This window comes from Gouania willdenowi, chromosome 10, assembly GCF_900634775.1.
Source record: "Gouania willdenowi chromosome 10, fGouWil2.1, whole genome shotgun sequence".
In the NCBI taxonomy this organism is placed as follows: Eukaryota; Metazoa; Chordata; class Actinopteri; order Blenniiformes; family Gobiesocidae; genus Gouania; species Gouania willdenowi.
In genome coordinates this window covers 23,893,980-23,911,316 of record NC_041053.1, presented here as the reverse complement: position 1 = coordinate 23,911,316, position 17,337 = coordinate 23,893,980, and the positions used below count along the sequence as shown (strand labels likewise).

Genomic DNA, 17,337 nt, shown 5'->3' with positions numbered 1-17,337 from the left:
CAGTGACATGATAGTCAGGTATGAACCCAGCAGGTCTCTCAGATCTATGGACACAGATCAGATAGTGGAGCCCAGAGTTCACAGTAAACATGGTGATGCTGCTTTTAGTTGTTATGCTGCAAAGAAGTGGAACAAACTGCCAGCGGAGCTGAAGTCAGCATCTAATGTGAACATTTTTAAATCAAAGTTAAAGACACTTTTTTTCTCTACTGCATATGATTGAGAGAGAGACTTTTTGTCATGTTGTTGATGTAATGATGATTTTACTGATGATTTTAATTGATTTTACTGATTTTACTGGTGATTTTAAATGTTCTTATTGATTTTAAACAATTGAATGTTTTATCATGTAAAGCACATTGAGTTGCCTTGAGTATGAAATGCGCTATATAAATAAATTTGCCTTGCCTTGCCTTACCACTACTACAGTACTACTACTACCACTACTACAGTACTACTACTATCACTACCACTACTACTACTACTACCACCACTACTATTATTACCACTACCACTACTACAGTACTACTACTACCACTACCACTACTACTACTACCACCACCACTACTACTACTACTACTACCACTACCACTACTACCACTACAACTATTACTACTACTACTACTACTGATCATTGACTGAATGTTGCCAGTCTGTGCCACATGATGGCGCTAATGACAAACTCAAAAATGTCCCATGTTGGAGAAGAGTTGACACATTTCGTCTTATTTTACATCAGAGAAAATATTGTACAACTTAAAGGAATGAAATTATTTGATGAACTTTGGATTATTTGTGTATTTTTGTTGCTGTTTTAAAATGCATATGCAAATTGCATTGTATGTGTATTATCTAAGTATCTATTTATTTGTTTGCTTTTTTGGTTTATTGACTGATTGTACCTTTCCTGTTGATATGTGGGGATATTTATTTTTTTCTGTAAATACCTCTATAATTAATGTAAAAAAAAAAAATATGACCAAGAGAAAAAAAAAAAACCACATTGCCTATGATTGAATAAAAATGTGTGATTGGTGATTCAAAACAACCAAAAGTTATTTTAACTCACCACTGTCAGCGCTGTACTGTGATCGTGGAGCTGAGGGGAAAAAAAAACACAAAACAATTTTGTTCAATGTAGATAAATATGGATTTAACAGGAGTACCGTGGTCTGATGACAAAGACACATCATCAAAGGTGAAAAGAATGCAAAAAGAGAATATTTATTTTATCAGTCAAGAAAGGCAGATTAAAATGTAAAGGAAAATAGAATAGGTTTGTGCATGTATTTTATGCAATACGTGTCACAACACAGATTCTTAACAGCAAACATGGTGATGCAGATTTTAGTTGTTATGCTGCAAGGAAGTGGAACAGCGTCTAATGTGAACATTTCTAAATCCATATTAAAGGCTTTCCTTTTTTCTCTACTGCGTATGACTGAGAAGGAGATTTTCAATCATATTATTGTTGATTTAATGTTTTTACTGCTGATTTTATTGTTCTTATTGATTTTTTAAATGTTAAATGTTTTCTGTTGCACTTTTTAATCATGTAAAGCACAATGAATTGCCTTGTGTATGAAATGCCCTATACAAATACATTTTCCTTGCCTAAAACTAAGCTATAAGAAGCAATTTTACTGCTTATGAATAAAACATGAGTGGGACACACAAACAAAATGTGACTTTAGTTAAGGGAGGAGGTAATATAGCAATACAGATGAGATATATAGAGAATATGACTGAGTGTAAGCTTAGCGTTTATTAATATTTTAGCTTTGAGTGAGGCTTCTTTATATCAGTGTAATGTGCAGCAGCAGCAACAGCAACAGCAGAGGAATCATTTATTATGAAGATGTCCTCCACACTTCATTTTGGCCACTGCTTTGCCTTCCACAGGTATTGCTGGCAGCTGTTGAGCTCACTCACTCAGTCACTCACTCATATTTTTTTCCTTCTCATAAACAAGCCGGCCTACAGCAGCCATGACCCCCCGTGACCTGCCTCCGTCACCTCGCTGACCTTGCTTCAAACCCAAATGAAAGAAGATATTGACGCTCATAAAAAGCCCACATGGCACCATATGGGATCACACTTGGAGGAACAAAGACACACATGCACTCAGAACTTGAAAAATAATAAAGTGGAAATAAATAAAAAAAAGGAGAGAATGGCTGGGGGGGGGGGGGGGTTCAGGGTGGAGCCTTACAGCCGTTGATGGTGTTGTTGTATGTCGTGCTGCCATAGCCTGTTGTGTTCAGTGTTTCTTTGCTCCCACTACGAGAATTTCGTGCACTGCTCCAGGGGTCGTTGTCATAGGAACCAGATCGAGCTTTCATCTCCTCCTTTAGGATCATCCTCCCAATGCCGCTCCCAATCTGAGAGCCAAGACGGCGAGGAAAGAAGACAGAATGAGGCAGGAAAGCAAAACAAAACAAAGACATGTGGGGAATATTCCTAAATGCATGTCGTAGGCAGAATGGCAGAAGGATAGAAAACAAATATTAAAAGCCTGAAAAATAATAAATTAAACAAAGCTCGTACTCTTTGAAGACCGTGGCTCCAACTCTCTTCATCTCCTCCTGTCGAGAAGCGTCTGCGTGGCACCCGATAGGCTGCGAGAGTAACAAGATTTAAGAGGTTCCCTTGAATAAATATGGCGCTCAGTGGGGGACTGTGTAACAGAACGAGCATGAGAATAAATATGACAACAGCTACAAAATCAACTGTATCTCTGTGTCTGTTTCATAGCACAGAAAACCATCCAGTTACAGAGATGGTGTTTCGTACCCCTGGGAGAGCTGGTGTAGGGGTAGTAGTCCGACTCCGACTGAGTGTATGGCTCTGGGGAGTAGGTGGACAGTCTGGACGACCTGAGGATGTCCTCACTGGTCCTGCTTTTGGTGGCTGCCTCCATGTGATTGTCTGAGAATACGTGAAGCCAGTTAGGTTAACAATAGCAAAAAAAAATACTTATTTATGTTGTTTACACACTTGTTCCTGTACAGGGTTGCAGGGGTCTGCCTGGCTAAAGGGCAGAGGCAAACCCTGGACAGGATGACAATTGGTCGCAAGGCATCACAGTGGATAATCACACTGATTTAGATGTGTTTAAGAAAACTTTTTCAAAGAAAAAAGAAAGAAAGAAACAATACACCAACTTTTCTGAACAGGTAAGCAACTGCAATTTACCAGTTTGAAAAGCACTTCTTGAACACTACATTATCACGGTTTCACTTTAATTAAAGGTCAAGATAATGAAGAAAGACGAGCAGTAACGATGGGAAATATTCAGATTTACACACACATTTATCCCAATCATGCAATTGTTACATTTTCATAGAAAATCATCATGTTCCTATTTAACTAGCCACTAACTAACAACTTTTAACTAATTGTAAATCATGTAACATTTATGCAATTTAACAATTGTGTAATATTTTATGAAAATCCACTTTGCATTTTCATTTAAACATTGTATTACAACCCATACACCAAATCTGTCAGACTTAAAATGTTTCAATGAAAATAATGATTTATAGATTTGTCACTATCAGCATTTTAGGATGTTATATTTAACAAGAACTATAAAGTTTACTCTTTAATTAAAATTCAATATCTGATAGTTCTTGTGTAGCTGTGTTCCAGCTAAGGTACAGTAGTATGTGCTTTTGTGACGAATGTATGCAACTTATTTTTGCTTGTAAAAATACTTAAATTGTGTAATTTTTCCCCATTACTTAGAAATGAATCATCGATTTGATTGATTAAGTGTTTTGTTACATATTTAACAAGCCATGCATCATATTAGCGTTTATTGCTAAGCTACGTCAGCTGCCTTTGTATTGATCTTCTCACCTTGGTCTACAAACTATTCTTTTAAAACTGTCTATTCCTAACATTAAGAAACATTAACATCTCAAAGATGAACAGCAAGAAAGGAAAATGTCACAAAATATCCACAGGCATTCGTATTCCAGGAAAGAAGTTGCGGGTGAGTTCAGGTACGGCGCAGCCAGGCATGTAGTTATATCACAAGAGATCAGAGGCACTGATATCGATGCCACTTAGCACTGAAGTGAAGTTAATGGAAGTCAGTAGGGCGGACAATCCGGACATGCAGTGTAATGTCTCAGAGATCACTCTTCATTCTGTTAGCTACGAGCTGTGCCTGCCCTAAACTATTACGTATTGAATCCCTTTAAATATGATGAATGACAGCGATGAAAGACGTCTCATCTTTGAGATGCATGCCATCCTCACGTTACTCACCCATGCTCACATATACACATCTGACCATACAAACACATTCACCACCAGATGTAACTCTTTCAGTCAATGGGATGAATAGCAAGAGGAGGGAGAAATACTTACAGCGGCAAGGTCAAGTGGAGTAGTAGGTGGAGGGGGAGTGAGTAAAAGTGATTGGAAGCAATGGAAAAACAGGCAAAAAGTAAAGGGAGTTATTATTCGAGCATCTGAAAGGGAGACGTGCACATGTGAGTGTGTTGCTACCAACCACAGGTAGCAAACGTGTTCAATAGTTAGTGCATAACCAGCCTCTGGTGCCCACAGCAGCTTCTTAATCATGTGTCTGTTTAGGCTTTGAGCCACTGCGCTAACAACACTTAGCGCTCAAACAACAGAAAGTCCCCATCAATGTCCATTTAGTGAGACATAAAACACAACAGGGATCAGTCTGATTGATAACAGACAAGCCCAATTGTTTTCACAAATGTAATCCAGGGCTGGAGATGTAATAATATTTGAGTGAAAGTGCTTAAAAAGCAGTGTTAATTTTGACATGTGGAGTTTTTATTTACATTTTATTTTACATGTACTCATGTTTATTGTCCTCCTGACAACAGGGTTGATCCACAAAGCTACATGTCTAACTTCTTACACAGTAATCATTTCTGATTCATTGTGCTCATCTTATCTCCTGTCCTTTGATACCAACTTGCTAACACCTTGAAATTAAGAACAGATTGAATGAAATTTATGGTTGGGGTCAATTATGATTGTTATCACATAATAGATCATAATCACAATTATGATGTAATTAGAAACAACTGGCCCGTGATGGTGCTAACAAAGCTAACACAAGAGGAATGTTACATTTTATGGTGTTATTTATTTCAGGCTAAGTAATTGTGAATAATTTCCCTTTAGAAATTGAGAATGTAATTAAAATTGACTTTCAGGGGGAAAATAATAAGTGTAATTTTTTATTGTAATTGAAAAAAATGCAAGTCATCGTAAAACGCAATTGACCCCAACCCTGGTCAAATATCTTGGTCGCTGCTTTTTCGTTGACAAAAGTCACTCTGCTTTTAGATTTTAGTCTAATAAGCCAAGACGTGTTTGCTTTAAAATTTAAACCAACACATAAAAAAAATCAGTGTACAAAATTAACACTGCTACAAAGACATCAACATTGTCCAATGAGGAGTCCACATACACAGCACAATACAAAGGGCGCATGCAGGATTACAAAGACAAATTCTCCTCCATCGAGAAGGTTTGTGACTATCAGCTGAAAGCCTTGTTCAAGCGTAACAACAGGGGAGTGGATGTTTTCTCCATGAATGTTTAGGCTCCATCCACAAAGATGTAGTGCATTTAGTTTCATGACTTGCAGAAAATGAAAAAAGGCAAAAATAGCATCTTGTCGCTGTCGTGCTTTTTGTGCGAATACCTTCCCACTCCCATACACTCCCTCAGCTTTTGCTAATGAGCTAAGATACCATAGTACTTTCTAATTCTGCTGTGACTACAAGTTCATCAGGATAGACTGAAGTTAGCTGTTGCGTAAATCCCTGTTTTATCAAGATGTCAGTGCTTTGTTCTATTTTTGAGGATTGATTGTCCTTCTCACACCAGTGAGCTCCTTTTCATTTCTGTTTGACACGAACCAGGACTGCTCGCAGAGGCTCGCGTACAAAGAAGGCTTCAGCATGCACACGCTTTAGATAGACAGTTAAATAGCGACTTGATTCATCTCTAAAAGAAATTCACATTTCCAGCAGCTTGACAAAGATTTAGACACGGGGCGCATGCAAAGTTCTAGAACAAAAAGTACGGGAACAAATTTGCCAAATGAAATCAAGAATGGTCCTGTTACTCTGCTATGATCCATCCATCCATCCATCCATCCATTGATCATACTTGCTTAGTAGGGGTGGGATGACATACAAAGTTCTCGAGATGAGACGATATACGTTTCTGGGCTCACGATAACAATACGAGACAATATGTTTAGAAAAGGGAAAAAAGACCAAAAAAAATTCAGTTTGAAATATAACCTTACTTTTATTTGATTAACTCTGGCCATTTTTACATACATACCCTTTGTATAACCTTTTCAACACAAGTGAAAGTAAAACAGACAATTTCTCATAATTAAAGTGTAGAAAGTGCCAATCTGAAAAAAAAAAAAAACACAAAAATTAATGCGTCTAAAATTAAAACCAAATCTCTGCATCAACTTTGCATACCAAGTTGTATCTATGTCAAATAGAACCAAAGTTAGAACTAAATATCCAAATTGGCAATATGGATGGTGGCCATTTTGGATTTCTTGATTTTGAGTGGGAACCATTGGTTTGCCAGCGTGGATCCCATTAAAAATGGATTCAAAATACTCAAACCCCCCCATGTACAAATGTTCATGTTTTCTTCCAGAAGTGAACATCTTAGCCTAATATTGCTTCATATCTGCTGGGCTAAGAACTGTATATACAGGCCAGATTAAAGATGTGGACATGTTCTTTTTCAACAATATTTGCAGGTCTACATTTTCTGGCAGCAAGTGAGATTTTTGGACATTAATTGTTTCTGCTGCAGTTGAAAACACAGCAGCTCGGGATAGATGTATCAGTGGTATCGCAATATCAAGACACCGCTCACCATCGATGATACATCTTCTGACCTTTTGATATCGCAATATCTTGTCCGCCGATATATCGTCCCACCCTTACTACTTAGGTTTTTGTGATATAGGTTGCGGGAGCCGATCCCAACCAACTCGACTGACTGTCGCTAACATTTAGTCATTGAGGAACGTTAGTTGGTCAGTGAAAGCATCTAAACCAAATTAAAAACACAGCACAGCTACTCTTCGACAGGACAGGCAGGGTAAGCGGGGCTAACTGCACTCTACCCGTTCTCTTATAGATGGGAGGTTTCTTGTAGATGTTGGAATCTCCTATGGCTGAGGAGAGAGAAAGAAGATGAAGAGGTGAACCATGGAAGCGTGACGAAGGGGAGGAAATGAACTGATGGAAGGTTAAAAAGGGTAAAAACCCTGTTTGGGATGAACATGTCAGAACTATTGTGTGTGGTATAGAAATACAGCTTTGAACATCAAGAGTCTCATATACATTTCAGAATGATTTTAATTCTTGAATAATGTGTGATGTCATCTTCTTTGATGAGTAAAAATACGCATGTGTTCATGGGTATTTGGAATGTGATGAGAAGATGAGGAGTCCTACCTGGTACATGAAAATGTTTGGGGGGCTGGATTGTGGTAGGTGTGCTTGCCCGCCCCTCCTGGTCATAATAGGGTGAACTCCTGCCACTCTCAGAGCCTGCAGCAAGCATTGGCCAATCACAGCAAAGGAAACATGTACATGAAGGAAGGCCTCAGCACATGCAAATGAAAGCACCTCAAAAACTTTTCTTTCATTCTCATATGACATGATTTCACTTTTCCACTTGTGTAATGACAAAGTTAGTTTTCAGCAGTATCTTAAGCTTTTTACATTAAAGTATTTTTAGTGTCACTGCACATGTGTAAGAGTATAGTGGAATGATAGCCGAGCAGGATATAAGCCAACCAATTGGGGACGAGCAGATCCACCTTTAGCAATCGAACCGCTTATTTCGTTTTGATTGAAAATTCTTTATACAAAACAAACATTTCAACTAACTATGGGCCACAACTTACTACTTGTTTGTAATCCAAATTTTTTATGAATTAGTAAGGATTCAAGGTATGCCAGGCTAATGCCATTGCTAGGCTAATGCTAATGCTAGGCTAATGCTAATGCTAGGTTAATACTAGGTTAGTGTTAATGCTAGGTTAATGGTATTGCTAGGCTAATTCTCATCTTAATGCCAGCTAACGCTAATGTTAATACTAAGCATCTGCATCCTCACAGGTAAATATTCTAGTTGGTATGCCAATCTTTCTATTTAGCTAAATTATGTAAGTGTCATCAGTAGCTAATTTCCAGTAGTTATGCCTTAAAAAATATATAACCTTTTTGTTCAGGGTTTTAGTCCTAAAAACAGAGGACGGCCTACTGTTTATGGTTGAGCAGACAGCCTGGATTAAAGTCCTCTCTTACCAGTGTAGCCATAGTGCTGTGGTGAGCGAGGCATTGTGGGTGACATGCCTTGCCGACTATACGTAGGTGAGTCAATGTAGCCTGGACTGAAGCATTGCCTCTGCTTTGAATCCAGGCTGTCGTAGTCCTGCAAAGACGGTATGGGGTGAGGAAACAGCTGGAAGCAGTTAACTGACAAAAAGCTTCTGTGACAGGTTGACATGCCAACAGTTAACGTGTTGAAACGTGTTATGCTACTGCGTGGAACCTTACCTGAGAATACGGAGAGAGGGTCCCAAGCGACTGTGGGGTCATAAAATACAGAGTGGTTGTCATTGACACATTTTAACACTTAAAGAAACAAATATGATTTTAATTACCACAATTGTTGGCTATATCAGTTAGAGTAAAAAAGAATATAAACATAAAATTTTTTATTTTTTTTGCTTCATATTTCATGACTTCCTACTTTACTGGTTACAATTTATTAAGCATAAAATTATAATGACAATATTTTTTCAATGTGCTGAACGTATATTGCACGCATTAGTGTTCCATCTGGGGTTCCGCTGTTTTAGCTGTGTAACACTTGTCTGTCTGTGTGTGATCTTAGATCCCCACACCTGCAGGTGCAGAGTTTATCCAAATCCTTCCACATCGTGCTCTGTGTGTATTGCAATATGCAGATTCTCTCCCTCTCTTTAAAATGTCCTCTAAGAAAATATTTACTGCTTATGAGGTTTTGGAACAGCTCTTTCACAGTGAAAGTGATGTAGAGGCGAATGTGTCCGAGACAGAGGATTGTGTTGAGCAGGACCCTGATTTTGATTTCTCATCTGATGATAATGAGAGTGTTGACCCTCCAGCAGACACAATCCCTTCCAAAAATGGAAAGACCAACATCAATCACTATGGTTCATTGTGTGAGAGTCATGAATGTGCACCAAAAATTAAGAAAATATTTGGACGAAAGATTTCAAGACATACTAACTAAAACTGTTTGACCTGGTAGTGGCGCTGCAGTAAAGGTCATATCACCACCACAACCAATGGGGTTTCATACTCTTGTGGTCAATAATGTTGTCAATAAATTTGAAAAGATTTGAATGAAAACTTTTTATGATAAATTAATTCTAATTTTAAAATTGACTTGATGGTGGCGCTAGAGAGCAGGTCAAGGTGTTATTTATGTATTCAACAAATAAGCAAAGTGTCTTCTGACACAAAAACTTGGTTAACAATTTTCTGAAAATCATTTTCGGGAGGCAACTATCCTTGGGGTCAGATTGACCCTTAGGGTAAAACATAATAGTAATATTTAAGGATAATAGTATTAATAATATCAATATAAATGCTATGTTGTATATATATTTTGAATAAATGCAGAAAACTAGTGTTGACAAAACATGTGCACATGTGTTTTCTTATAAATGTCAAAGCAATCACAACTCGTACAGATTTAAACATGTTTAATTTCTTTGGAAAACAAAAAGCGTTGGGTTAAGGAAGGTGTCCTTGACAATCCTGTTCTTTCAATGATGTAAAATCATGTCACAAAAAACAATATGAAGACAAACAACAACACTGAACCCTAAAACAGGACATGGAGACTTTTTCTCCCCTCCTGAAGCGACTAGTGATGTAACAATGCTACTCTTAGCCTGGAGTGTGTGGCAGAGGTACCTCCCCATAGCTGTAAGTGTTTAGCCTGTCATCAGAGATGTATCTGAGGTACGGCTCGTATGAGGAGGATATAAGGTCTGGCTGCTTGACCCCATATATGGCCTTGACCTTTGGCAGGGCAGCAAGGTCCTTATAATCTAGGATCTCATTCTCCACTCTGGCCTGGAGAGAGGACACACACATACACACACGCACACCCACCATAGACAGAAACAACAGCAGCACCACCAAAACGTCATCCACACAGAAACAGCATGGGTAACAACGTCAGATGGAGACTGAAAGCGAGCTGACCATGCAGCTGCAATGGGCTCAAAATGCAGCAAAAGCTGATGAAGCATACTTACAGTACAGATGGACAAATGCACACTGCACTGTAATTCAGTGACCTTCAAGCGCTCAGCATATGCAAGAAGAAAAGCAAAAGGAGACGGAGAGATGGGGAGAGCGTGGGAGTGAGGAAAGTATAGACGAGCAACATGCTTACAGTGCATTTCTCCCTCATCCATCACGTCAAACAGAAAGGTCATTGATTATGAGAGCAGGGCAGGGTCGGCCAGGGAGAAGCCACTCCTGCTTGCATGCAGACAGACCCTTGACATGCTAATGCTAATGCTGTCATCATCCAGTAGACGGCCATAGATCAGGATCAGGATCAGGTCTGCCAGAAGTGAGCTCAGCAGTGTCGCTAATGACAGCCTACACACAAGTCAGCCTGGCTTCTATGATCAACTACTCATTCAACCTATAATAAAGGACGCATCTCGCCAAAAAAAAAAAAAAAAAAAAAAAAACTGTTTAAGGATTTTGCTCAACAAGCTGTGGGGCGTTTTCCATACCTACTACAACCCAACTTCTGACTAATCCTGCATCATTCTAACGCATTTTATCAGCTTGTTTTCAGATCATTCAATAACAAATCATTTCTTTTTCAATTATTGACACATGCTGTAGGACATTGAAATGTGATTTTCTGATCTGAGGGCCGCATTATTAAAATTTGTGTCAGCATTTATGCTAATGACCGTTCTGAGCATTATTACAGGGAAGATGAGTTTGTGTTGTCATTTCACATGTTTTTGGTGTAATTTATTTAGTTTTTTGTGGTCGTTTTGTGTATTTTTCTCTCATTTTGCACTTTCTGTTATCTTGTGTTTTTACTTTTGCTTTATTTATTATTGTATTTTCTTCTCATTTCAATTTTTGGTTGTCGTTGTTTAGTGTGTTATAAGTCAATTTGGGTATTTTTGTTCTCATTTTGTAATTTTGGAGACATGTTTTGTGTATTTGTTTTTGTTGTTGTTTTGCAATTATTTTCTAAGTTTGTGCTGCTGTTTTTTTTTTGTTTTTTTTGTTGCCATCTTGTGTGTTTTTGGAGTCATTTTGTGTATTCATGTTGTCTCGTGTATATTTCTGTAATATTGTATGTTTTTTTCAAGTTATTTTGTGCATTTAGTTTATGGGCCGCTCAAAAATAGAGCGAGGGCAGCATGTGGCCCCCAGGCCGCCAGTTGCCTATGTCAGTTCTAGGTTATCTTAAGGCTAAAGATCCAATAATCCATGAAAGCATAGTTTTCTTTTACTTGAATCCCATCATCACAGGGTTAAAATGACCATATAAAAGTATTGCTTCTTTAAAAAGCTTCTAGGCATTGATGACATCAGAGCTTTGATTACTGACAAGCGTAAAGGCCAAAGGGAGGGAGCAGGGAGTGCTTCTGGTGTTTGTGCAAAACTATACAAGCTTTAAGTAGTGCTGGTGTTTCTGGGCGAGCAGTTGTGTTTTTAGGGCGTGTTCAGACAAAGTCACTCCTAAACCATGCACTTCCAAATACTTACACATATCACTCGGCTGGGAGAGCCAATGGAGGAGCCAGGAGGGGAGATGGAGGTTTCTGACAGGCGTCTGTGCTGTGAGGTGGAGTCAGGCACAGGGAATACAACGGGGGAGGAAATGCACAGAGTGAGAGTGTGATGATTAGATTGTGTTCATGGACATTCTTTAGAGAAACCTGCTCACCCTGAGATGTCTTTCTGCCCTTGCTGCCTGCTTGCATAATGGGTGCCACACCTCACAACCTGAAGAGCATGAAAGGGTAAGAAGGAGGGAGTAACTGTGTTGTTACACAACAGTGGGCCATCAGCAATCATTGGGAGTAGCAATCAGAGCACTCAGCGAGCACAAACCTCCACCAAGCACCAAATATCCTCTGTGCCAGATATTGGCCATTTTCTGGATCCGTGATCCTGATCATGGTACCATGATCATTCACACTTTAAAGAGGTAAATTAGGTCCATTAGGTACAAATGCATGTGCACCCCCACTTTTTAAAAAAAATTGCAATGAAATGCACAATCTGAGACTGATCCAGATGAAACTCGATGGGGTAATTAAAGCTGATATCCGAAGATTCTGAGAAATCTATGTTTATGTATGATTCTTTTAAAATGCTAAAAAACACCTAACTAGTCTTTCACTATGGTCTACTGCCGGTGGTCATTCATATACATTAATGTATATAAGTCCCGCGTTCATCCTATAGACCGCTATACAAATGGAATCGAGCGCCATGATCGCCCAGCCAATAGGCTTCAACTTCGTGTTTTTGAGACTGTCAATCAAAGTGAATGTGGAACTGTGCACGGAAACAAGGCCATGTGTCACAACAGCAAACAGGTAAATATGATTTTGGCTCTTACCTGACCCATAGACCTATATCAATGCAACCTTGTTATGTTCCGCGATGCATGTGCAGAAAAGTAGAGGCGTGGCTTCTGGTAGATGGCAGAGGCAGGGGGAGGAAGTGAGGCTGTTTAGGGCGGGACATCCAGACATTTCTCAGAAAACTCCGGATATCAGCTTTAAGGAAGCAACCCGACATAACGGAGTTGAATTTAATAAAGATCGGTCAGTTACGAACCGATGATGAGAGATAGGGTATTTTTTTTGTTTTTGCAACTGAACCAGAATCAGTCCATTGACCCGGATCCCCTCTAAAATTTAATGGAATCTTCCTTGACAAATAAATAAAGCAGGTGAAAATATGACCTGCTTAGCAGAGGTTATAATTATCAATGAGCGTCAGTGCCACAAGGATCCTGCAACAATAATTTGGTGATCTTTGGGCCAAAATAATGACAGCTTTCTCAGGAATTTGCAGCAATTTTGTAACAATTTGCTGGAAGTAGCAAATTAGATTCAAATGAAACAGTATATCAGCTTTTTCTTTTTTTTTTTGCCAATATCTGATATGCCGATATTGTCGAACACTACACTACCACCTAACTTTAGGTCACGATCTTCAGTATATACCTTCATGGGAATTACAAGTTTAGTGTCCTATAAAATCAGCAATAACAGAATCGCGAATGGAATCACGGAATCGACCAATTAAAACGGTTAAATGCAAAAATGGACAGAATCAACATGAAACGCCGTCACCGTGAGGCAATGAACGTTTTTTTATGGGGAAATGTTCCGGGTAGCGCTCATTAGGGGCACCGCCCTCCCATCTCCTGTCCATCTTCTAAACTGTCAAAAAATTAGGCAAATCATCACAGACTCCTAAATACAGAGCCACCAGTGCCCGCTTAACTTTGCTGTGCCTGTAAAACTCTGTCCGTTTTTGTGTAATCATTACGGTCTAGAATGATGTCATCAGGATACTTTAAATTAGGTTAATTTAAATGAATACCTGCTCAGATTCAGTAAACCATTGATCCCTGAGGGGAAATTGGGTGAAATTAATGCTGCTCTCATACATTTTTACATGACGTAAATAATTAGGAGTAGAAAGGAGCAGTAAGAATAATCCATGTCACTACAACTTATATCTACCTTTTAATTGTATTGTAAATAATAATACTTGTTCAACTTTAGTAACAGAAAAAGTGCCATATTCATGTTTAATTAATTTATTAATATCGGTGGAAAAAACTGATACAGATGTCGACCGATATTACATTTTATGGCAAATATGGGCCGATAATATTGGTAGGTTTATACTATCTCAAAATCATGAGCAATAATCTTCAAAAATCACAGTGATATATCAAGTTCTTCAAATATAAACAAATATCCAAATATTTCACAACAATAACGTACCTCGTTTTATTCAGTGCATGCCTGCAGCTTTCTGAGCTAACGTTGTTGTTTTAATCACCCCTGGATATTGTTGTTGGGTATTTATTGTGTCAGTTTTATTAACAGTAGTTGTTTTCTGAATTTAAGCAGTAAGACTATTCTTTTTTTAATCATTTACTAGTAAGTAAGTAAGTAATTTATTCATGAAGCGCTTTATGCAGATAAAATCACAAAGTGCTATACAGAGCAGTGGAGAAATTAACACATCATAAAAAAATAATAAAACATGGGTGCATTTACATCATAGGAGCAGTATCATAAAAGGATAATACAATTTTAAATCAAGTTAACTTATAGTTTCTTAAAAACGAACTATTTTGTGTTACTATCATCATTTTGCAGTTCAGTACGTGTATTTGTTTGTATGGAAGAAGTTTGGGAAATTCTAAACTGACTTTCACACACTGCTGTAATGGTAATTCATTGTACAGTGGCACTAAAGACTCCTCACTCTCAATAGATGGCAGTAGATAGCACAGTTGGGCAACAACGAGACAGTTTGGAGATGTTGGATGGGTGTGATAATGTGGCTAAAAGAATGGGAGCTGCTGGTTTACAGGTTGGGTGGATGTGCATTAGATTGTACCTGTCAGATACATTTCCTCCCCTTCTTTGAACATCAGGTTACAGCGTGCACATCGAGCACATGTTGGGTGGTAGTGCTTCCCTCCTGCCTGCAGAGAGAAAAGAGCAATTCTTTTTTTTTTTTTTACTTGTCTGCACATGCTGTCAAAGGTCAACACCACAGGAAGTGCAATCATTATGAGACAGCAATGCATATTTTGTTATTGCAATAAAATACATTGATTTATTTTATTGCTTAATTGTGACCATCACCAGCCCTCCCTAAGGAAGGGTAAGAAATCTTTTATTATAGGGAGGATATAAAAAGGGAGAGCAGTGTTACACCTAAGTGGAGGGGGAGGGGGAAGGGAGCAGGGAGAAGAGACTCAAGGCAGGAAATAGAAAAGGTGGGGAAGAATAGACTGTTTTGCAGTGAGGGTGAGATGTGAGGTTGTAGAATATATTGTGCTTATTATGTTGTGTAATCCAGCCAGTATGGTGACAAGTGTGAAGCTTAGCTATAATGGTGGTGGCTGTGAACAGGGGGAATGAGCGAATGGTAGTACCTAAAACAGGTATTTGGGATTAACGTGTCTAAGGTTAAGCCCAGTATGAGTTTTATCTCACATCCCGAGAAAAGAGCAATTAAACATATGTCAACATCAAAATGAAAAAAATTTCTCCCACCATTTTTGTTCATTGGAACAAACAGCACATAAACACAATGAAGTCAAATCAAATAAAACTTTATTACTTTCGGAAAACAAAAACGGTTTTCGGTGTTCTGGCTACCAAAATAAAAAAATAAAAAAATAAAAATATATATATAGCCCATTAATTTTCCCATCCACACTGTGGAACTCCTGTTTAAACATTGTTTTACAGTACAACACTGATGATGTCATTAACAGTGATGTCATCAGTGTACGATCGTGTACACAAACAGACATGCACATAGACAGACTGACCAACATAACTTCCAAAAACCGTTTTCGTTTTGGAACAGTCTCTCCGTGGAGACGTACGAATCCGATCGGCCGTTTTCGTAAGTCTGTGCTGATAGAGCGCGGGTTTATTTATACAGCACATTTCATGCCCGAGGCAACACGATGTGCTTCACATCAAAAACAAGTCATCTCACCGATCACTTGCAAATTATAAACACAAGATACAAATTCAGAATAAAAGCTCAACGTGTACATAAAAATGATCCACATAAAGTAGATCCCACAACACACACTGAAAGCAGCCATCGACATCTAACCATAAAATGTTGCAAAAAGTAGAGTTTTCAATCTGATTTTAAAAGTGTTGAACGTAGGGCTCCCTCTAAGACCTGCAGAAATTGTACAATGACCTCCTGATGTTTCAAGTAGGTGTTAGATCTGCAAATACATGGAGGCATCTCTGCTTACTTATTTATTTTTATTATTATAATAGCCAGGTTTTTCTTCTTCCCAGAACAACCACACAGTTGTAGTGTGTGCATGTGTGTGTGTGAGAGGTTGAGGTTATAAGTGAAGGACACACACACATTCAGAGCACCCCATGGGAGCTCGTTCAAACACACAGCACAACTGAGTCAGGGTGTTCACAGCATGGCTGCTGTCTGAGGCGTGGCCCGTCCTGTCACCTCTGCCTTTGTTTACATACCATTAGACATTCGCTATTAATAGAATCACCGCTGAAGGGCGAGACTTGAACTGTGTCAGCCAAACACACACCCAGCATGAATCCAGTTGAGTGTGGTGGGGTATTATGTCATTTTACGCTGCACTAACTTTGGCGATTATTATCTTGATCTGCAGGAAATCAGAAGCTTTCAAACAAATCAGCTCCCATAAAAAGAGCTTATGGTGAGCAGTCTGGCTCCAAAATGTATCTGAGCTGCATCTTTAACCAGGACAAACCACGCTCAGGTTACCATGAAACGAAAACCAGCAGAGGATGTAGCATTTCCGTCTCCTGGGTTCCCAGCAGTGGAGTGCTTACCATCTGGGGTTATATACGTTTTCAGTTTAGCAACTACTTTTACCATTTTAATGGGGCGTAAAGTTTCTCCTGTGGCAATAACAGGCTGTTAAAATTATTAATGAACTTAGAAATAAAAGGAAACCAAGGAAAGTAAATTTTTATGCCTTTCACTTCTACTCTTTCGCTGTCTTTTTCACGAGAAGTACTCATTAAACTTAAAAGGACTCTTGGCTAAAGTTAATCAATAGACGCGCTTTGTAAAACAAGCTGAATCACCAACAGGAACAACAATCAGAATTCACACCTCAACAAATGTGCGGGTGGTTTATTATCACCTCTCAAATCCCTAGGATTGAATAATTAATTATGAACAATTGTTTTAACTTTGCGGAAATATTTCAACATACTGCATGTGGATATGAATTAATATTACAAAAACACTGAAATTAAAACGAAAAAGCATTTTTTAAATAACTTAATGTTAAAAAGGGGTAGAAAATCTGAACATAAATAAAAAAAAACAAACACAAATAGTAATGTAGTTTTTCGCAAAGAGCAAATAAATAGGCAGGTTATTCTGATTTCAAAAAATGACAAAAACTATAATAAAAGTTAGGGTTTTTTATCGCATTAAA

General features: G+C 38.4%; 1 protein-coding gene across 5 annotated transcripts in view; it reads right to left on the bottom strand.

Moving 5' to 3' along the window:
- ablim3 (actin binding LIM protein family, member 3) overlaps window positions 1-17,337 on the bottom strand; it is a 65,572-nt gene that overhangs the window by 7,039 nt on the left and 41,196 nt on the right. The window contains exons 8-19 of one of the 5 annotated variants that reach the window (XM_028459352.1): window positions 14,751-14,838; window positions 12,040-12,098; window positions 11,859-11,930; window positions 10,020-10,181; window positions 8,610-8,639; window positions 8,358-8,484; window positions 7,500-7,595; window positions 7,166-7,216; window positions 2,794-2,928; window positions 2,548-2,618; window positions 2,213-2,381; window positions 1,070-1,099 (exon numbers count right to left, since the gene is read on the bottom strand). In XM_028459352.1, coding sequence (XP_028315153.1) covers window positions 1,070-1,099; window positions 2,213-2,381; window positions 2,548-2,618; window positions 2,794-2,928; window positions 7,166-7,216; window positions 7,500-7,595; window positions 8,358-8,484; window positions 8,610-8,639; window positions 10,020-10,181; window positions 11,859-11,930; window positions 12,040-12,098; window positions 14,751-14,838 — 1,090 coding nt within the window. The remainder of the gene's footprint in view (window positions 1-1,069; window positions 1,100-2,212; window positions 2,382-2,547; window positions 2,619-2,793; window positions 2,929-7,165; window positions 7,217-7,499; window positions 7,596-8,357; window positions 8,485-8,609; window positions 8,640-10,019; window positions 10,182-11,858; window positions 11,931-12,039; window positions 12,099-14,750; window positions 14,839-17,337) is intronic. The other 4 variants (XM_028459354.1, XM_028459355.1, XM_028459356.1 and 1 more) reach the window with 4 other exon arrangements.